The sequence below is a fragment of the Corapipo altera genome, unplaced genomic scaffold (assembly GCF_003945725.1).
Source record: "Corapipo altera isolate COAL_440 unplaced genomic scaffold, ASM394572v1 146, whole genome shotgun sequence".
Lineage (NCBI taxonomy): Eukaryota > Metazoa > Chordata > Aves > Passeriformes > Pipridae > Corapipo > Corapipo altera.
Window position 1 is genome coordinate 490,284 of NW_020884981.1, and position 21,796 is coordinate 512,079.

Consider the following 21,796-nt stretch of genomic DNA (forward strand, 5'->3'; position numbering starts at 1 on the left):
AGGAAGAGCAGGAGCCACCTCTAGTAACAAAACAATTTTATAAAAAAAAGTGTCAATAAACACTCACTACACTGTATCTGAACTGTTGCCAATGCCACAGTAACTTCTAAACAGTCCTGGAGTCCAGTTCCAGTGTTAACTTCAGTGACACCTCCTGGAAGTCTTGTACCTTGGTATTCCACTGTTCACTATGTGTTAAGGCACAGAAGGAATTGTCAGGTGAGGAAAACATGGCAACAAGAGAAGAGGCAAATGAGGTTTAAACCATATGAGAGGTAGGTAAGAGAGCAGCTCAGACCTGCAGTGAGCCTTCATTTACCTCTGGGGTTTTTCAATGAAAACCTTGTATCAGTGCAGCAAATGCCATAGACAGGAGAGGGGAACTGAGGGAGACCTGGCCAGAATAAAAAGGCAGCACAATCTCAAAAGAGGTCTTTCAAGTGGAAGAATCCAAGCATAGTGTTACATTCAGAACTTGAGATCCTATGTCAATTCATTTCATAGTGCCAGGCCTCAGAGGAAGCAAGGGACAGGACAGTTCTTTTTTATCATTAGGAGGAATGACAAAAGTGGGCTAAAAATTTCAGAGGGAGCTGAACCTTAGTTAGCAGAGGATCAGACAACAGGGGACATGTAAAAAGGCAGCTGTGAAGGGAGGAAAGAGCCCAGATGGGAGCTACAGAAACACAGGACAGACAAGACTTAGGGGTTGTTTTTTGGAGGTATTTACAATATTCACTATCATCCCTGTATGACTGCAACAGAAATATGGTTTCCAGGAATCCTGGAAAAGTTAAAAGCACAAAGAAATCAGAGGCTTAAGAAGCCCAAGTTCAGCCTCTCTTCAGTGTGTTCTGCCATGTTTTTCCTCTTGACTTGCCTCCTGTGCAGGTCGTGGGGCCGGGGTGGCTCCCTGTTCATGGCACTGCCGGGGGGCAGTGCTGAGGTAGGTTTGGGGGGAACTCCAGGGCTGCCTCCCACAGAAGAGGTGGGACTGGCACTGTTGACAGAGGAGTAGCCTGAGCTCCCCTCTGGGTTGGGATTCCTTGGGGTGAGATACTCCCCTGGCAGCTCCGTGTCCCTCCGGGGCACCGCAGGCACATCCCACTCCCCAGTGGGGCCATCGTCGTCACTGGAGTCCTGCCCACAGTGCTCTGCAGGGTCCAGGTACAGCACAGTCACATCCAGGATCCCACTGGGACTGGTCACTGCAGGGGGGGAAAGACAGAAAGGTTAGTTTGCCCAAATCCAGCACTAAGCAGGCACCCAGCACAGAGTCAAACAGAACAAAGCCAAGCAAGTGTCCACCTTCTGTCTGCTCACACATGGAGGGCGGAGCTCGAAGTTCACCCTCTTTTCACACAGTGTCTTCTCCCCCCTCAGACTATTTGGACTTTGATCTAAGGTACTAACAGCTATTTAGAAAACAAGCAGCCAGGCCCAGAGTCAGCAAAACCAAGAGCTTATTAGTGTTTTTAACACAGTGGGCTGTTCATCACGTTTAGTGCACTGCAAACAGCCTCACTTCGAAATGCTGAGCAGCTACAAAACCCCTCATCATGTTCTGAAGCAGTGCAGAGAAACAAGAGATACCTCTGAGGTAGTTTAACAATTATAACCACCAGGGAAGGGGAAGAGTTTCTCCAATCAGTCTTCAGCTGAAAGTTCAGGCATCTGGTGCCTGAGAAACGGTTTTAAGCAAAGATGAAAATACAGGTTTAAAGCTCCTGGCTGCTTTATATAAGGAGAATAAACTGCTCACCATCTCCTTCTCTCTCGCCTTCACTTTCCTGATCACCTTCATAACCAGAGCAGGAATCTAAGCTCCAGTCAAGGAAGTTGTCCAGCAGACTTTCTTCCTGGGAGGACAGCTCTGCTGTGGGTGTAGTCACAAAGCTGCCCCTGTCATCCTGAATGCTGTCTTCCCTCCTCCTGTGGCAAAACAATCCACAAGTCACGTGTTAAAAGCTAAGTCTTCTCCAGCTCTTTTAAGAAGCATGTCCAGGTAAGGACAAGAAAATCGACTGTGTTTAAGAATGAAACCTCAGGGTAACCAGAGAGGAGGAAAGGCTCAGGCTGATCTTCAGAGCCACTGACAGCCATGAGTTACACTCACCTTTTAGCTCTCTTTCCAGAGGGAGAGCTGAGGAAAGTCTGAATTTCCACTACATTCCTATGCAAGGGACTGGGCTCTGGGTCCTCCTGTTTCACACCTAAGGCCGAGCAGAGCTGGCTGTAACTCATCACCTGGGAAAAAAAAAAAAAAAAGCCAGTAAGAATTAGACCATGAGATTCCCAGAAGGACTAAATAGCCAGCAGGAGAAATCTATCCCAGCAAGTTCTTCCCAAAGATACTCAAAGAGCAGTTAGAGTCTCTGCAGATCAAGTTTTAAACTACCACTTTATTTAGATATTCTCCCTCCAAAGGTATGAAGTAAAAATCCCTTTCCCATTACCTGCAGTTCCCCACCCCCTGCCTTGGGCAGCTCAGCTCTGGGTGTCAGACAGCAGCAGATGCAGACCCAGCTCACCCACCTGTTCTTTGCCTATTTCTTCATAACACTCATCCTCAAATCGCTGTTTCACTGCCATGAGGGACACCTGCCTATAATCCTTTGGGACATCATCATGGAAGCTGGGAAGAAAGATGGAAACCCCAGTCTTAGATGCTATGAAACAATATTAGGAAAACCTGCCAATTTAGGCACTTTCCCTCTGCCCCCCTCAGTGCTGTGCTAAGGGAGTTGGTGTTTCTGCAGCTTAGACAGGATATCTGGTTCTAAGCATATGAGCATTTAATTCCTTTTCTGTGACCCAGGGCCAGACCAGCTGGGAGAAATAAAACAGCTGGCCCTGAACTGGGCCTTAGTGTCTTGTGGGGGGATCAAGGCAGTTTCCCATAAGCTTTTCCTTCACTGGGAAGGGCTGACTGTGCAGGTGCAGCACATCTGCAAGAGCTGCAATCCAAGTACTCGTGCCCTCCCAAAGAATCCCCAAACCATTACCACTTTTGGTGGAGGCTCAGCACACAGGGCACAAGGTCTTCAAGAGAGAAACCAGTGCACTCAGACAGCTGGCTGGTCCAGGGGTGTGCTGGAGGAGATACATATTCATATGTTGAATTACACATTCATGAAGCTTAAGAGTTCTGTAGTCAGACATCTTTTTTTTAATAGGATAAATATAAAGATCTTAACAAGTTTATGCCTGTCCATAGTTTGTTCAAGTTCACAGCTGGCTTTAAGGAGAGGTTTACCTGCCAAACTGAAGTTCCAGCTAAGGACAGAAATCCTCACTCTCATTTAAACACAAAGCTTGCGCAGTCTGGTGCTAATGCTCTAGTGCATCACAGCTATTAAGAGGTATAACAGAATCACAGAATGGTTTGGGTTGGGAGGGACCTTAAAGGTCATCTCATCCCACCCCCTGTCATGGGCAGGGACACCTTCCACTAGCCCAGGTTGCTCCAACCCCTGTACAACCTGGCCTTGGACACTAACCCTGCCCTCTGGCAGTGGGAAGCCATTCCCCCTTGGCCTGTCTCTCCAGGCCCTTGCCCAAAGTCCTTCTCCAGCTCTCCTGGAGCCCCTTTAGGCACTGGAAGAGGTTCTAATGTCTCTCCCCAGAGCCTTCTCTTCTCCAGGCTGAACAATCCCAGTTCTCTCAGTCCTTCCTCATAGGAGGTGCTCCATCCTTCTAACCAACTTGGTGGCCCAGTACAGCTGAAGAGGTTGAACTCAAACTCTTCATTCTGAAGTCTCATATCCGTCCCCCTCATTTCCACCCCATTCCCACCTCCCCCAGTACAGTGACTGGGACATCTTGCCTCAAGGCAAACTGACACCCAAACCCACCCCAAAACCTCCCTAAAAAGAGCAGGCAGAGTGGCACACGGTGATGCAGCCCCAGTCCAGGTCAGGTTCCTCACCTTGGCTGTGCAGGATCCTGGCCAGCAGCAGAGCTGCAGCTGCCAGCCGGGCCGGGGAGTACACACTGAGGCTCGTGTTCAGCAGGGACAGCTCACAAATGAAGCTGTAAAGGTGAAGAGTTCTCCTCTCCAGCAAGACTATGCTTGACAGAACTTCTTTGTAGTCCAAAATGGTGGGTATCTGGTGCAGAAAGGAGAAGAGAGGTTGGAAATATAGGACCAGCACAAAGTGTTTAGAACAGTTGTTTGCAGGAGATGCTGGGTTTTTTTAGGGTTTTTTTGTTTGTTTTGTCTTTTAACTACTACATTGAAACACTCTCCAGTGAGAGAATAAATGGCCTCCTAAAACTGAAGTTTTAATCTCTACAGAAGGCAGAGGGTTCTGCATCTACATGCTCTGACACATGCACAGGCTCCACAGCTGACTGGGAACACTCACATAACCCCCCAGCTCCTTAGGTAAGCACTGCCACAGCCTGAGTTGAACAGCAGCCCGGGGGGGGAAATATTCCATCCACTTCCCATACTCACCCTTATCTTTCCTTCTAGGGCAGAAATGATCTCTCCCATCATTCTGACCAGCTCTTCATACTTGTAGGAGTTGTCTGTCAGCCACACAGCTTCTCGTATCGTCAGCATCTCTTTGCTGATGAAACTGCAACGTCAAATAATATTGACAGTCAGCCCCAGCAGAAAGGGAATTTGTGCACCTCTGGCAGATAAATGCACCCAAGATGACCCCAGTTAAACTGCACAAGGTACTTTCCCAGGCAGACCAGGAAAGAGAGAACTGCAGTTCTTCATTTATTTCACCTGTAAGTCAGAACCACCTACTACAAAGTTCCTAATTTGGAATACTCTTCCGAATATGGAAAGAAATCTTGGCTGTGAGGGTGGTGAGGCACGAGTTGCCCAGAGAAGCTGTGGCTGCCCCATCCCTGGAAGTGTTCCAGGTCAGGTTGGAGAGGGTTTGGAGCAGCCTGGGCTAGTGGAAGGTGTCCCTGCCTATGGCAGGGGGTGGGATAAGATGGTTATTAAAGGTCCCTTTCAACCCAAACCAATCTGTGATTGTGTGATCTTAATTCTTCATTTATGAAACCTCTCCTAGGTTAAGATGCAGGATATTGAGGAAATTAGCATAGAAGGATAATTTTGCACCTCACCACAGAGTTCACCTGAGTCAAACAATCTAAGCCACAGAACACCACTGCTGCAGTTATTACTTTCAGGATGTCTCATGCCAACATGGTGTCAAAGACTCCAGCTGCTGATGGAATACATTTAGAGCAATCCACCACTATGACCTTGTTTTAAAATATGAAAAAACCTGCAAGGAACTGCATTTTGTGCCTCATTTGCAGAGACTGTGTTTGTACGTGAACACAGTTAAGCAGCTGTCAAGGTAGAGGGGAGCCAAAGAGTCTTTCCAGCATTACCAGCAAGGGATGGGTTGGGGAAAAAGTTTGAGCTGCGGGAATGAATTTGGGTGATCACAGTCCCCACCTCTGTTCACCAGGCAGAACCCTCACCGTGTGCAAATGACCATGCAGGCTATTCCCAAAAGCTGGAGCCGAGCACGAGGCACAGGTCGCAGCTTCAAGTAACGATCCACACACCCCACTGTCATGTGAAGGCACAGGCTGGAAAAGTCCTTCATAGTGGCCACTTCCACCAGCCAATCCACCAGGATGTACCTAGAATGGGAAGGGAGAGATGTAAGGAAGGACTTGGACAGCAGTGTCTGAAGATGCTCATGGCATCACATCCAACAGGGGAATGAGCCAGGCAGTGCCAAGTGTTCCTGAGCTGCCTCCCAAGGTGGGAGCCAGAAGGCCAAGCCCCTTCAGGGTGTGTGTGGATGTGGTGGATTCTTTTGGATTCCAAAAAACCTGCCTGTTCCTTCACCTCCCTGCACACCAACACTTACAGCATGGGGAATAAACAGGAGGGGTTGGAAGTGTGTGTGCAGTCACAGGGTCACGATCTCACCAGTTCCAGAGCCATGGTGGGATAACTTGTGTGGCTGGAATGCTGCCATGGATGGCTCTGTACTTGTTAGGAAGGTGTCCTAGTTAGAACAGCTGGGACTGATTCATCACTGGATGGGTGTAGCCCAAACCTGTGTATTCTATAGCCCTCCATGCCATTTCCCAGAAACTGCTGTCAGTAGAGGACTGTGAGGTGGGGGGATGTTCCTGTCCTCATGCCCTTTTATGGAATTCCCCACTCTGAGGGAGGGACTAAGCATTGCTGCCTGAGCTGGAGAATATATAAACCTGGAGTTTCAGAACCTTACCACCTCTCGTGGGATCCAGAGGAGGACTGCAGCTCACCACTCTCAGCCAGACTGAGACCACCACCCTCGGCTGGGCTGCAATCACCACTTTGGCCAGACTGCAGCAGCTCTCCCACCAGCAGGTTTTTCCCCTCTCCCTTTGCTTTGGACTCAGGGGGGGCCCAGGGAGCACTGTTTTGTTTGTGCCCCGGGGTGCTGGGTTGTACATTTGGGCTTTGTGGGTTAGGGCCTGTTGCTTGTCTGTGTGGTCGTACTTATTGTATTATTTTATTAAATTGTTATTCTGACTTGTAATCTCTCTTTTGAGTTGGGTTGGTTTCCCCTGCTGGTTAACTTTTAAACCAGCACAGAAGGACACACCAGCAGGGTGAAGTGGTGGAGCTGCCCTTCATGGGAGAGAGCAATGGAATGTAACAAGCTCTGCCCAGGGATGGATAAAGAACTAGGTAAGGACTGAGAAGCAGGATAACACAGCTGACTCCACTGTGGGTGTTTACTCAGGAAGAGACAGTCCACAGGGACTTTGGAGAGACAGGACAAGGGGGAATGGCTTCCCACTGCCAGAGGGCAGAGTTAGGTGGGATATTGGGAAGAAATTCTTCCCTATGAGGGCAGTGAGGCCCTAGCACAGGTTGCTCAGAGAAGTTGTAGAGGGAATGTAGAGATGTAGAGGGAAATAGGGAATGGTTTCTGCTGTGTGGCCTGACTCCTGGATCCAAGTTCTTACCTCATTATTTCATTCATTCCTTTCTGCACAGTGAAGATGCTTTGCTTGCTGATAGGAAGGGAAGCTTGAAAGATTTGAGAAACCATTTCCCTGGAAGACTTTGCTTCTAATCCTAGCTGGTTTCCATTTCCACAAGCTTTGGCTAAAGCTATCTGTAGTAGAGAGAACACAAAAGAAAGTGTGTTTATTTTACCAAATACAAACTCAGGTAGCACAGGATGGTCCTCTAATTTTCCTGCTAAAAACAGAGAGAACAAGACAAACTACTTGAATCAGTAGTTCCTAGTTTGGTTTAAAATGTTGAGCACACACATTATCTGGGGCCAGCCTTTTAAGTCCATCAAAAGATGGATCTTTACTCATTGTACCACAGGTGTGCAGTCATTTCCCAAAGAGGGGAATGTGCAAAGTAGATACACGTGCACATATTGACATTATCCAGCAGTGTTGGCCCTGCTTCTAAAAGAAGAAATCTAAACCTACAGTGGCAGCACAGAAAGGACCAATTAAAGACTGTTCTTCTGGGAAAATTCAGTCTTACCTGTGCTTCCCAGCAGCCCTTTGCTGCGTAGTCTCGTAGCTTCCTGAGACTTTGGAGGTATCTGCCAGGATCTGACATCTACAGAGAGGAGTGTAAACAGATGTAAAAACCCATTGCCTTCACACAACAAACAGAAGAACTGTAGTACCAATATCCAGAGGAAACACACTGCCTGGGGGTACATCTATTATTTCAGCAACCAGTTTTTAAGACAATGCTGTTTTTAAGAACTTTTCTCCAGTTCTTGCCCAAGGTCTCACAGGAAATGAGACCTGGCACTCAGGAATACAAGGTGAGAGCTTTGGCAGATTATTACTGACAAGGCAGGAGCCTCCCCTTCCTGCTCCCCAGTGAGCCCTGGGATCACTGGCCAGCAGTGCCCAGGCCTTCAGCAGAGTGAGTGTAAAGCAACCTCTGCTGCACCTCAGCTACAACTCCTCACTTCAAATCTCCAGCCAGACACCAAAGCTCATTTCAGAGAGGTCTTAGTGCTCTCCTTGTCCATGAAGGTAAGCTCAGGAACAGCAATTTCTTTCTGAGGACATTCATTGCATATAACAGAGGCCCAGAAGTTAAGTGAAAAGTTGTTGTGATACAAAGAGTTACTACTTACAGCAGCCTTTCTGTTGTTTTCCCAAAGGAGGTAGGAGCTGATTAAACAACCCTGCTTGGATGATTCCTCAAGCATTTCAAGGGATTCTTTCTTTTTTCCTTCATCCTAAAAACAGAAGGCATACACTGGTATTTTTTCTGCCCAGACAACTGGATGCCTCAACACTTCAGAAGCTACATAACAGCAGAATCCATCCCTTGGGAGTGCCCTTCAGCCTCTGAGGGATGCTCCCACATCCACTCATTTGCAGATTCAGGCTCTGGGAGCAATTAGTGCTTTTCCTCAGCCAGAAAAAAGCTTTTTGGCTTGTTTGCCACTGAAGGCTTTTTTCTTTTTTTCTTTTTTTTTTTTTTCACTAGGCATTATGACTGGAAGGCTTCCTTTGAGACCTGAACACACTACAAGCCCATGATTAAGCCAAAATTAATTTCACTGTTTGTACAATTCAATAAACTAAGTTAATAATGTTCCTTTAAACAACCAGTAAATTAAACTCATGAGAACAGAAATTCCTGGGCCACTTGAGGAGCATAAGAGCATCTGGTTGACTTATTTTTTTAATCAAGGTAAACAGCACCAGCATCAAACAAACCCAAACATCACACTGGGAACACTGCTCACCTCAAAGAAATTCAAGACCTTAGCCAAGCTGTGGAGAATAGATCCTTTCTGAGCCTAAAGAAAGATAAAGATTGTTAAACAAAGAACCATAGCAATTCTTGCTAGCAATTTCAGACTACAGTTTTGGCTTGTCTTTCAATCACTCCTTCCCCTTGCTTTTCTCCATGTTTTTTTAGATCTGAGACAGCACTGAACCTCTCAGAACAGACAGTACAGGCCTCTGGCACTGGGGGTATATCATGTGTGGTTTGGTCATAAATTCAATAAAATGACTGAGCCACAGCCATTGAAGCAACAAGAGCACAGGAGGCTCCTTGGGGGAACAAAAGCACTTTTTCCAAAATAATGAGAAAGTCAAGGGCAGAAATAAACCAAACCTTCTCGAGCTGACACTCTGCTTTGAGACTGTCATAGACCACAGCTTTACAGCAGCTTCCAGTGAAGGACCAGGGAGGACGGATGAACAGCCAGATGAAGGGCACTGCACACACATTCAGGTGCTCTGCCAAGCTGAAGTAGTGAGATGCCTTTATTCCATTCACTTCTGCACGACCGTGGCCCGTGATAGACACTGAACCAGAGACAAAAACAGAACTCATGTACAGTTTGTTCACAGTGCCTGGCTTGGCAACGGCCAAGACACACAACAGGAAACAATCAGGAAGACTGAACTATTTCTTCCATTTAGTGCCTTAAAAGTCATGGAGACGGCAGAAGAAAAATCCTACTACAGTCAGAGTTAAGAAATATACAACCCCAAGGTGAGGGCAGGGGGGTTGCAAATCCCAGCCCTCACAGCAGTGCTAACTCCTGCCAGTGTACAAACCAACCAGCGTGGAAGAGCCTGTCCTGCAGGACCCTCTGTGAGAAGGCTCCTCCTGGCACTTGTCAGGCTCTTCTGACACATTTTTTATCACACCAGGAAAGCAGCTGAGTTTGATCAGAAGTCTGCAGAGGACAACTCCTAAATCCAAATTCACAGGCTCTGTGCTCAGTTTAGCAGCCAGTGGTAAAGCACTGAAATATAAAGCTCCCTTCTGCTATGCCATGTTCCCCCAAAGCCCCAGGACAAGCTTCCACACTCACAGCCTTCGTTGTACAGGTATGCCAAGCTCAGCTTCACAGCAGCTTCGAAGTTACCACTTTCAGCAGCCCTGAATGGCAAACAAAGAAGGTGTTTGAGGTTGAAATCATTCCCAACACCAGAATGCACATTTTGGGACTTGCACCCTCAAGGACATGCATCAAACCATCAAGTCCCTGTGTCCTCTCTCCCAAACTGGCGTGCACACAGGAGTCTTCCTCAGACAGAGAACACGTGCAAAGTGGCAGTCGGAAGAAAAACAATTATTGTAGTATTTAAACCTGTTGAAGAAATTTCTGACACTACAAAACCAATGGATGCCCTTCAAATCAGATGGATAAAAAGACATTTTCCATCTTTTTAAAGCATATTTATTGTTACCCTTTCAAACTTTGTTACTGAAATTCACCTATTTTTCAATACACTGGTTTACACAAGAAGTGACCAAGCCAACTCAGAAACACAGTTATTCTCTGGAGCCTCTCATTTCACTTGGTCATTCATATGTAAGCACCAGGAGAAGATTTCAGTTAATGTACTATGCTCCAATATGAATATTGATGCCCATAAAGAGGAATAACTTTGGTACATGCCATGGGTTCTGCTCTGGTTGAAGAGACAGCAGCGATCAGCTGCAGCTTAGACCTGAAATCAACCATTTTTCATCCCCCAAACCAAGACTTCTCCTCTTTGTACAAGTCACATCCCCCAGTTACACTGAAGACTGATTAGAACTGTGTATCTGTCTTCAAACATCCTCTTCTAGAAGGCCAGACAAATTTGATATTTAAAGTTTACCTTTCAAACATCCTCAGGTTGCTTGGAGAAGGCCACATGTCTTGGAAACTTGCGTGTGCCCAAACACTGGAATGATTATCCACAAGGTATTTAAGGTGTGAGTGCACCTGCACGGAGGGAACACAAAATAATAATTACTAAAATAAAGGGACCAACAGAAAAGCAAGTCTTTGTGATCTAATTTTAGAGAGGTAACTAACTAATCACCAGTTAATCATAACCATTATCAGGCAGGTAACAAGTTAAGGCAAAAGATGGCAAACCAATTTGTTCAGTCACAGTGATCCAGCAGGACAATTGCCACAGAAAACGAGCACAGAGCACTCTGTTACTTTTCTTAAGCTTGAGCAGTGAGAGATCAAACTGCCACTAGGAGAGCAAAAGTCTAATCCTTGCAGGTACTCTTTGGGTTTCTTCAGGCTCACTCTGACATGAAAAGCCTGTTCCATGTGCAGTCCAGGCTCCTGCAGGCAGGGCTGAGCCGCGGTACCTGCCAGAGGGGAAGCAGCAGCAGACTTACAGCTCTGACTGAGAGGATGTCAGCAGCAGGGAGGCCTTTCAGGACGTGAAACAGAACATCCTCAGGCAGGTTTAAGAACGTCAGGACTCGAGGTCGTTTTATTATCCTTCGTTTTGAAGGGAAAGAAAAACATCTGGAACATCTACAGTGAACCACTGCAAAAGAAAGACATGGGACACCTCAGTTAGTGATGGAACAGCACAAGGAAAAAAGGCACTGCAGAGTATATACACAAAAAAAGGTGTATATTTGAGCTCCTTTTCACTGCAGCACAGGACACTTCAAACATATTAACCAGAGAAATGTAGCATGTGCCACATAACACGACAAGACCAAGCCTCACAGCAGTAAGGGGCTCCTTCAGTTTGGTTAACAAAGCCCAGAGGCTCAGGAGGGATGGCTCATGCTCTTCACAGAGAGCCCCTCCAAGCCCTGACTCCTGTGACTGTGTTTAGTGGTGACAATCAGCTCAACTGTCCCTGCTCAGTAGTGACAAATGGTTTAACTGTCACCACTACAACTTAATTTACCTCCCCCACACCCCAACTTTTCCTTCTCAACTGACAGCAGCCCTTGGAATGTGACCACAGATAGTAGGAAGTTAAGACCCACCAAACCTGCTCAAGCCCATCTCCCAGCAGCCAGTTGCTGCCATGGGTGCTGATGTAAGATCCATTGCCTGCACCTTCTGGAGAATTATTGCAATGCAATAATTTTATATATATAATATATATATATATATATATCTTTATATTTATTGCTATTATATATATGTATATCTAGAAAGAGATATATATATATATATATATATAAAACGTATTCTCTTCAGCAGTATCACTGCCATGAAAACGAAATGGACTCCTACGCTGGGATGCCAGTTCTGTCTATATGAGCATCCAAATGCCTGGGGAGCGGGGGGTACTTGAGCAAACCAGGGAAAACTCAATTTCTAAAGACAGGAAGTGGCACAGGTTAATTTCAGGGTACTTTGGGCTGGAAAGGAGCTCTAGAGTCACCCCGTTCAAGCACCCTGCCAAGGCGAGTAGGACCACATCCAGGCGGGTTTGATCATCTCCGAGGACACGGACCCCACAATTTGTGCGGGCAACCGGTGCCACCGCTCAGCCACCCGTGGCGTAAAACCCGCTTTCTCTTAGCTTTAAATGGAGTCTCCTGCACATTAACGTGCACCCTACAAGCTCACAGGCGCCTGCTGCGCTACCCCACGCCCGGAACACATCCCGAAGCCCTGGTGCGAGGCCGGGGTGCTCAGGCACAGCCACAGCCTCGGATCCTGCGGCCGGGGCGGCCCCGGTGGGCAGCGCTCCGCGACCAGCGCTGGCCCCGGAGGAGCCCCCGGGAGCCCCCGGGAGCCCCGAGCCGCCGCCGCGTTTGAATCTGGGCGCGCAGCCACCGGCCCGGCACCCGCCGCTGCCAGCCCCTCACCCGGCCAGGGCTCGGAGTGCCCCGTGCCCGGCCCTGCCCTCACAGCCCCCTCACGAGGCGCCGGGCGGGGCCGCTCCTCCGCGCGGGAGGACGCGGCGCCCGCGGCAGACCCGCGCTCACCGCCCGTCTTCATCGCAGCGCTGCCCCGAGGACCCAGCGCGAAGCGGGCGGACACAGCGCCCTGCCCGGCTCGAAGCGAGCGGCACGGCCAGAGGAGGGACCGGAGCGCCGGGAGCGGGCGGGGTCTGCCGGGCCGACACGCCCCGCTGGCCCCGCGGGCGCGCCCAGCCAGCACCGTGAGCGGCGCAAGCTCCACCCACCGGGCCCGCCCGCCGCCCCGCTGTGCCGCCCCCCGCCCGCGCTCACTTGTTTTAAACACAGCAGGGCCTGCGATTGGCCAGAAGGGCGGAGGGGGCGGGGTCGGATCCGCGCCGCGTGCTGTGATTGGGCAGCGAGAATGCGAATTCGAATTGGGGCAGTTGGCGGTTCGAACCCGTGGCGGGGCGGCGCATGCGCGGGCGGCAGCGCGCCCCCTACCGGGCGGGCGGGGCATGGCAGGGGCGGTGCTTCCCCTCACGGAGCCGCCGCCATGTTCGTGGTGCTATATCATCCCGCGCCGGCACGGCCTGTGTCATAGCGCCGTCCCCGGCTCTCCCCGGGCCCAGGAGTCCCTTCTCTTCGCACGACCCAGCTGGCAGCAGCCGGCCCTGCCGCTGCGCTGCTGCTCACCCGCAGCCTCCTGTGCTGGGCTGATGTTGCCCGGCCAAGGGAGCTGCTGATGTAGCGCTGGGGGTTTGTTGCTGCCTGATGGTTTCCATCCTGAGCGACCAGCGCCTGAGGGTGTCCGTGCTGGAGCTAAAGCACTAGGGAGGGCATTGCCTGCTGGGCAGTAGGTCTGCATAGAAGGCCTTGGGGGTCCCGGTGTCCCCCAGCTGACCAGCCCTGGAGCCAAGGTTGGGCATCCTCAGGTGTGTGAGGACGAGCATTTCCAGCAGGTCAGGGAGGGGATCCTGCCCCTCTGCTCAACCTGGGGAGGCACATCTGGAGTGCTGTGTCCAGTTCTGGGCTCCTCAGGACAAGAGAAACCCCAAGCTCCTGGAGCAGATCACAGAATCACATGGGGGATTAGGCAGACAACTGACGGTCAAAGTTCATCCCTGAGTGCAGGATTTAGAGGAAAGCCCTGATCCTCCCAAGGCAAAGAGCAGAGTGGCATAAGGAGGTGTATTGAAAAGGCTGGAAGGCAAACAAAGCAAAATCAGATATTGAATCTGCCCATCTGAAGACTGTTGTGAGTCTTGAGTCTCACAAGACGTAAAACAGTGACAAGAGGAGCTGTTACTTTGTGGGACGTAAAATGACTGTGCCCCAGTTTGTGGTGGCTGAAAACTTTCCCAATGCTGTACCTTGAATAAACATTGTCAATCCCAGTGGAGCTGAGGTTTCTTCCTGGTAGTGTTTGTGAGACTTGTTAGAGGATTTCGCAAGCACTTTTCAGTGATAGGACATGAAGTTCTGGTTGCTTCTCTGCACCCACACTCTTGGGATTGGGATAGCTTTGGAATCTCACCAGGGATCTCATTTTATGGTCAGGGAGGCTGAGCTCAGACGGCCTGGTGGCTTCTTCTGGCTGTGCGGGGCTGGCATCCCATGGGTTGTCCCCCACTCCCGTGAGGTGACCATGGCGGACCAGCAGCTGTGATCAGCCTTTCTCCCATGGAGCTCCACCTCCTCCTTCTGTGGAACTGCGTCATATTCGTGGGGAGCGCGACAGCTGCTGACAGGGAAAAGCAGCACCGGGAGCGCAGGGAATATTTAGCTCCTTTTAATTGAGAAGCATTTTGAGTTAAAAAGTTAATCATGCTGTTGGCTTTTGTTCCTTATTTCTTCTCTGCCTCACAGCTGTTTCTGTCAACTAAAAATAAGCTGAACCAGCAAACAAAACATGAGAAATCAGCTCCCCACAGAGAGCTCAGATCGCAGCAGAAGATGCTCCTTGAGTGAGCTGTGGAGCAGAGTCCCCTCAGGTAGATCCTGTTCTTTCCAGACATGGCAGGGTTACGTTTGAAGGACAGGTATAGCCAAAGCGTGGGTGGCACAGGGAGGTGGGAGGTGAGGTTTTCAGAAGCAGTAAACCTTGGCCTGGTTTGTCCCCTCTGGAATAGGATGGCAGGACATCAAGGTGGTTTTGTCACTGATAGAGAAACCAGATCAGAGGCTGACGGGTGTGTAGTAGGACACACATTACCTAAACATGACCACTTCTCCAAAAGATCAGGTTGGATTCACCATGCTAAACACAGGTGCACCTCCTTAGAAAGCCATTACAGTGAAGAGTCAGTCCCTGCAGAGGAGAAGGCTGATTAGTGCATTATTTGATCACTGTTTCCAGCTTCTGAGCTGGATTTCCCTTGGAGAGGGACTTTTCACAAGAGCGTGTAGTGATAGGACAAGGGGGAATATCCTTAAGGTGGTGGAGGCCAGGTTCAGATTAGGTATTAGAAATTCTTGGCTGTGAGGGTGGGGAGGCCCTGGCATAGGTTGCTCAGAGAAGCTGTGGCTGCCCCATCCCTGGAAGTGTCCAAGGCCAGGTTGGACGGGGCTTGAAGCAACCTGGGCTGGTGGAAGGTGTCCCTGCCTGTGGCAGGGGATTGGATTGAGATGAGCTTTAATGTCCCTCCCAAACCATTCTGGGATTCTCTGATTTCCCTTATTTATCCTGCCTCTTTCTCCACTAAAGGGCAGGTAGAGGGTTGCATTTCTCCTCAATCAGAAAGCCTCCTTGCTCCCTTCACTTCTGGCTATGGAAATGAGGGTAAATACCACAAAGATGTTTGGTTTGCCTTGATTGCTGTGATTTAAACAAGACTCAACACAAGGGTAACACTTACTTGCTCTTCTGCCAAACCTGGGATTCTCCAGGCATTGGAGATGCTCTACACAAGCTCCAGTTTCACTCAAGGTGTTGATCCCTCTTCTGAAGAGATCCGAGGGCCTGAGACCATCTAAGCAATACATTCAACAGCAACATTCCCCCGGAAAAACTAAAAATTTGCTGAAAATACCTTTTAGCCAGGCAAATATCAGCTTGCACTTCCTCAAGTCCATGTGAGAGAAAGAGGATACACAGATTATCATTCACTCACTGCCTCAGGCACTTCAGTTTTTAAAGCCTCTTCAGAAATCTATGAAAGTCTCTTTAGAACCAGTCCATTTTTCCACTCTAATTTGTTAATGGATTGCAATCAGACTCAAATGTACAGATTTTAAGGAAAGAGCAAAGATGAAAAATTTCGGTCAAATAGGACTTGGAGACAGTGATATAAACCTATATGAATGTAACATCCCCTCTAAACTCTTCAGTTAGTGAACAGGTTAACAATCAGCTGAGTTTAGGCATTCAGAGTTTTCAGTCTGGTGAAAAAAGTTGCAGACAAGCCCCTGAACGCTGGAGGTTGCATTACATGGTGTTGCAAAAGTAATATCATTTATCTAGACAGTTAAGTTACATCTGCCTCATTTCACAGCAGAGCTGTGTGGTTTGCAGAGGTTTTTCTAACCAACACTGTCCAAGATAGTTCCAGAACTGAAAAGAAAATACCTGTGATGTCATAGGGCCACATGAAAGTTAGTTAGCCAAGCTGAAACCTGAGAGTAATTAGCTCAGCTGCAGAAAGGTCCGAGCTATGCTGCCTTCAGGATCCAGCGTTTCTGCAGGGCCTTGTGGATACGAGAGTAGCTGTGGCTTGGGAAAAAGGCAGTAATTTCACTACAATTTTTATTTAGTCTGTGATTATTCAATCGGTAGACATGGGAATTTTATATTATAGTGGCCATAAAATGTATTCTGGCAGTTTTAAAGCGGCATCTTTCCTGCAGTTCGAAGGGCAAATGAAAGTAATCTGGGCCATTTGCTGCATGGAAGGCTCAAATACTCCATGAATGCTCCTTGCAAATCTCTCCCTGTTGTCATAAGGCTGAAGTGCTGAGAAGGGAGGAGAGAAAATTTTCTCTGGAAAGAGCCAATTCTCAATTGAAATAGTCCTACCAGTCTTTGTAACGTTTCCCATCCCACTTTTGAAAGGTGAGATAATTCAGCTCTTTGTTACACCTTTAGCATAATATAATGATAACTGGTCTGGAGAAGGAGCTGCTCTCCAGGGGAGGAAAGAGCTCCTCCAAATCCACAAATCCAGCTGCAAGTTGGGTGGAAGTGTTTGTCTGAGATCCCAAGACGATGAGGCAAAAGTTTTATGTCAGGACATCTCAACATATTCTCTGATGGCCACATCCCGTTCCTGTAGGTATTTCCACATAGCATTACTGATGCAGTCCCTGTGGTTTACATTCATACTGACATTTATTAACAATGCTGTGGGGCTGCAAATCAGCACTGAAAAGCTGGACTTCTGTGGATACCCATCCTTTCTCCAAACTGTGTTTCTCTATCAGAAGGAACATGCTTGGGAAACATCCCAAGAGTGAAACCCTTCCCTTGCAAATCACGAGGTGGAACATCCCAAAAGTGAAACCTTTCCCTTGCAAATCGGGACATGGAACACCTTGAGAGTGAAACCCTTCCCTTGTATATCAAGACATGGAGCTACCACGAGGTGGCATCAAACTCATGTGATGGGGCATCGAACCTTCAGTTTTCCGGCGTTTTTCCAGTTTGAGGACATCCCAGTTTAGCACTCGGAAGCCAAAAGGGGTGCGCTGATATTTTGGAACCAGAAGCTCTAATTTCACGAATCTTCTGCATGTTTTGTTAGGTGTAATTTGACTGCCCTCCATGAGTAGCACTATTCTAGGGTGGTACCCGAATGTAAACCAAGTAAATTAACCTGTATGAAACGGGTTAATGCAGTGCTTTCCAAAATCCAGGGCTGGTCCCACCAAGGCAGAGGAAGGGTGAACATGGCTTTTAGGAACAAATGACTAGGCAAAAGTGTCCTGCAGAAAGGTTCTCAGAAAGAGGGCTGTGAGTTCTGCTGGTGCTCTCTGCGATATGCACGCGAAGGCTTAGGGCACGGGGTGAAACCAGCACCTGGCACGCTGGGCCAGCTCACAGATGTGTGAAATACTCATCCTGGCAGGTTGTGTGACAGGGCACAGCCCTTGGCACCGGGTAGGAGGTGGTGGATCACCCTGGTGTCCTCCTGCAGGTGCTGCAGAACCCAGGCCCCACACTGCACAGCACACAGACTCTGTGTGTGGGGACTCGGGGTGGGAAAGGCACCGTGGTGCTGCAGGAACCATGGAAAAGGGAGCATGAGGAGTGATGCTAATGGCCCACAGGACCTGCCAGCTTTGTGTCTGTGGTGGTGTGGGTGGGTCCAGTAACAACCCAGCCCCCGTGACGGCCAGACCCAGCCTGGGCAGCCCCAGGAAGGGCCACAGAGCAGTGACTGATGTCTGGAGGTTCTGGGATGAGTTCCAAAGGTTCTGTGGACGTACTGGAGGTTCAGTGACTTCGCTGTCAGCCCAGGCCTTTCCCATCCTCTGGCTGGTTCCAAAGCTTTGCTTTGGGGGGCTCTCAGTGGGGCAGCTTTTACTCCCACTCCATTCAAGTGGAAACTTATCCCCTCTCTGGCAGAAAACAGGCAGTTTGGCCAACTTCTGAATGATATCTGATTCCCTTTAAACACTTGAAGAGCGCCACTTCTTACAGAAACACACTTCTGTAGGAGCTAGAGACCTGGAGCAGAGCCAAGGAGCTGGAATTGGGATACAGCATTGCACAGGGAAGGCAGAGAGAGAAGGTCTGTATCAGCCATACCAGGACTGGCAGTCACAGAACAGAGCCAAAGGCTCTCAAAGCCACCAGACTTTCTCCTCCCAAGCTCTTGCTGATATGAGACATTCAATTTATACATTTTTTTTAATTTATCTTTTTATGCCATGGTTTCAAGATACTTTAAGCAGATCCTCAGCACCCCAGAGGCTGAGGTGCCAGGAAGGGGCTGTTGGGCCCACGATAGACAAAGCCACTGGCACTACTGATTAAGGTGAGCAGCACCTTCTCTGTGTGAGCACTTATTTCCCTCTAAGTTCCTAAAGAAGACTGGCCTTATAACTCCAAGGGCAAATCCTCAGAGTTAAAAGCTCCTGGATACCTCTATAGCTTTTTTACACTTTATCCTCCTCTCAAAACAAAGAGATTCCATGCTGGGTCTTCCTTATCTTGCAGGACTGAAAGCACAGCTTCCCTTCTGAGCATGAATCCATCCCTGGAGGAATTCTCCCCCACTCCCTTTCTTGGCAACTCCTTACTGTTGTCCCTCCACCACAGGAGTTACAGGCACCCCATCATTCTATTCCCAAAGGACTTCATTCCCTGCTCATCCTCCAAAGGGCTAGGGAAAGCTGTGTTCATTCCCTGGTGTGCACTGGGGAAGCACAACCCTGTTTCCTGCAGGGATGGGATGGGGACATGGGGCATGGGGGGACACCTGGATCACTGAGCTCAGCTCCCTGTGTACACAGCAATGTGGGTTTTCTTCAGGAGAGACCCTAGAGCTTCTTCACTGCACACCCTGTGGCACTAAGGGCAATGAAAAAGTCTTCAGGACTTTACTACAAGTTTTATAAGTACAGGTAGAAAAAAGAAAAATAAAAAAGGAGAAAACATGTACTTTACTCCAGTACCCAAAGAGGGCTTACAAGAGAGCTGGAGAGGGACTTGGGACAAGGGCATGGATGGACAGGACAAGAAGAATGGCTTCAGATTGACAGAGGACAGGGTTAGATGGAATACTGGAAAGAAATTCTTCCCTGTGAGGGTGGTGAGGCCCTGGGACAGGTTGCCCAGAGAAGCTGTGGCTGCCCCATCCCTGGAAGTGTCCAAGGCCAGGTTGGACGGGGCTTGGAGCAACCTGGGCCAGTGGAAGGTGTCCCTGCCCATGGCAGGGAGTGGGACAAGATGATCTTTAAGGTCCCTTCCAACCCAGACTGTGATTCTGTGATTCAAATTCAGTGCCAGTGCAGTGCTTTCCAGCAGCTCCGGGTTCCTGGGAAGCCCCTGTGATATCTTGGAGTCCAATCAAGAATATTTTCCTGAAGCATTTTGGCATGATGAGCTCCACACAAGCGATTGAAGGAACTGCCCAGGCCCAGCTCTAAAAACTCTGCTCTGGATCTACTGCTGATCCACCTATAGCCAGGCACGAAGTCCTGGCAGACAGTGGTGCCACCCCGGGTTTCAGGACACGTGAAGGAACACTGCCCTAATTCCATGGTTCTGTGCTGATTACACAGCCTCAGCCACTTAATAATGGATGTAGGGTTGGTTTTATTTCCTGTAAAGAACAGAGTGTTTGGCAAAAGAGGAGAGTGAGAGTGACAGCTGTGTACACATTTCACATGTTTCCAGTGTTATTTCTCCTCCGGAGAAGAACAGAGCTGTTATTAATAATCACCTTGCCAAGTTTCTGAATTGATATTTTGAAATGAGCTGGGGATATAATTTAGGAACACAAGCAAGGGGGGAAATGTGCTTTCAATTGAACTTGAAATGGATGGAGAGTTGATGATGAAGCAAGAGAAATGATGGTGATTCTGGAGGGCTCTAGCTGAAAGAAGGAAGCTGTAAAACAGAGGTTTTCCAGACAATCCCACAATGTGCCGGAGAATGTTGTCCAAACACTCCTGGAGCTCTGGCAGCCTTGGAGCCGTGACTGTTGCTCTGGGGAGCCTGTTCAGTGCCCAATCACCCTCCGGGGGAAGAACCTTTTCTTAATATCCAGCTTAAACCTACCCTGACACAGGTTCAGGCCACTCCTTCAGGTCCTGTAACAAATATTCCCCTGAACTCACAATTTCCCCCCCAGAATCCCAGTAAAATGGTGGTGGGGGTTTAGATGTCTTTATTAAATTTCTTTATTTTTAACCCAATTTAGAGGTTTTTTAAGGGATGAAGATGGATCAAAAGAAAACCAAGACCAAAATAAAAGGATTTACATGTTGGCATCATGTGAGTATCCATGAGGTTGGGTTGAGTGGGTGTAAAAGCCTTTTTTGGAGGGCTTTCTGCCCCATTGTCTCCAAAAGCTTGGTCTTTGCCCAAATCCATCATCATTTGGCTGTGGAAGATGCTGGAGCCCGAGAGGTTTTGGATGGAGGTGAAGGAGGCTGAAGTGGATGAATACACTTAAAAAGTGTTGTTGCTTAGGCAGCACCAGAGCTTGCAAGGCACTGTGTGGCAGGAGTAACCCTTAGAAGTGTGCATTTGGCATGTGAAGGATGCAAGGTGGGCTGTGGGGCAATAGAAGTACCAGACAACATTGTCAGTGTTCCCTCTCTTGTCATCTATGACCTCCTACAGAAGGAAACAGTTTGAAAAACAGTGGAAAAGAATGAAGTGTTGAGGCATCACAACTGCAGCCTCTCCAGCTGTGACTCAGAGCCCCTCTCCACTCAATTCAAAATGAGGTCTCTGAAGAAAAAATTGTGTGGGGTTCCTGCTTGCTCTCTGTAACTGCAGCAAACTTAAATCTCCTTCCGCAACAAACAAAATCCCTGCAAGGCCTTGTCCATGGCTAATGTTACAGCAGAGGTTTATCTTCTTGCCTGTGTCCCAGGGCAGACTGCTCAGTCTGCAGGACTGACATTCATCTTATCACAGCCAACACATCTCTGCCAGCCTTAGACCCAGTACTACAATATTCTGGAGTTTTTCCTGCCTGCTGGGCACTAACAGGCTCTGCTTGTCACAGGACAGGCAACAACTGGGTGACAGGAACACCCTTTTGAGGTGTACACCACAACCACTGGCCAGCTGTGGTCACAGAAAACCTTTGTGGTCATAGAGCAACCATTTAACAAACACCAAAGGCCATATGTTTAGAAATGTGGTGTTTACAGGCAGCAGCCCCCCAGTCCTGGGGATCCTGTGACCCCTCAGAGGCCTCCTGAGGCCCCCCAAGCCTGAGCAGATGTGTGCCTGAAACGCACGGCACTCTGGAGCTGCCCATGGTGTCTGTCCTCCTGGCCTGCACCCACGGCTTTCAGAGCACATGGATCATTTTCCAGGATGTGGTTCTCCCAACCCATCCCTTTGCCAGGCTGGGAAGCTGCTGGCAGGGCCCTCAGCAGAGCTGCTTCCCTTCCTCAGGGCTCACCTGCCTGGGTCCAGGGGTGTCCAAATCCTGGACCCAGGACTGGGGTGCTGTGAGGAGAGAGCAATGAGAAGCCTTGTGTGGGTTTCCAGAGCTGTTTTTAAGC

General features: G+C 48.8%; 1 protein-coding gene and 1 long non-coding RNA gene across 5 annotated transcripts; one reads left to right on the top strand and one right to left on the bottom strand.

Annotated features, from left to right (window-relative positions):
- Positions 1-19: 19 nt before the first annotated feature.
- CCNF (cyclin F) lies at positions 20-16,115 on the bottom strand. 3 transcript variants are annotated; one of them, XM_027665788.1, is made up of 18 exons: positions 15,640-16,114; positions 15,466-15,551; positions 11,129-11,283; positions 10,609-10,715; positions 9,813-9,880; positions 9,104-9,297; positions 8,727-8,780; positions 8,106-8,210; positions 7,493-7,570; positions 6,952-7,103; positions 5,458-5,622; positions 4,460-4,583; positions 3,929-4,109; positions 3,006-3,093; positions 2,536-2,635; positions 2,117-2,247; positions 1,763-1,932; positions 20-1,208 (listed from the first exon to the last, which is right to left on the bottom strand). In XM_027665788.1, coding segments are annotated over exons 2-18 (2,271 nt in total). In that variant the 5' UTR covers positions 15,467-15,551; positions 15,640-16,114; the 3' UTR covers positions 20-810. The 3 variants fall into 3 exon arrangements, with proteins under 3 accessions (XP_027521589.1, XP_027521586.1, XP_027521587.1); XM_027665785.1 differs by having other exon boundaries at positions 15,466-16,115; XM_027665786.1 differs by lacking the exons at positions 15,466-15,551; positions 15,640-16,114 and adding an exon at positions 12,695-12,826.
- Positions 16,116-18,485: 2,370 nt separating this feature from the next.
- LOC113957960 lies at positions 18,486-19,988 on the top strand. 2 transcript variants are annotated; one of them, XR_003531342.1, is made up of 2 exons: positions 18,486-18,582; positions 19,572-19,988. It is a non-coding gene; the product is annotated as an uncharacterized LOC113957960 (long non-coding RNA). The 2 variants fall into 2 exon arrangements; XR_003531343.1 differs by having other exon boundaries at positions 19,575-19,988.
- Positions 19,989-21,796: the final 1,808 nt, after the last annotated feature.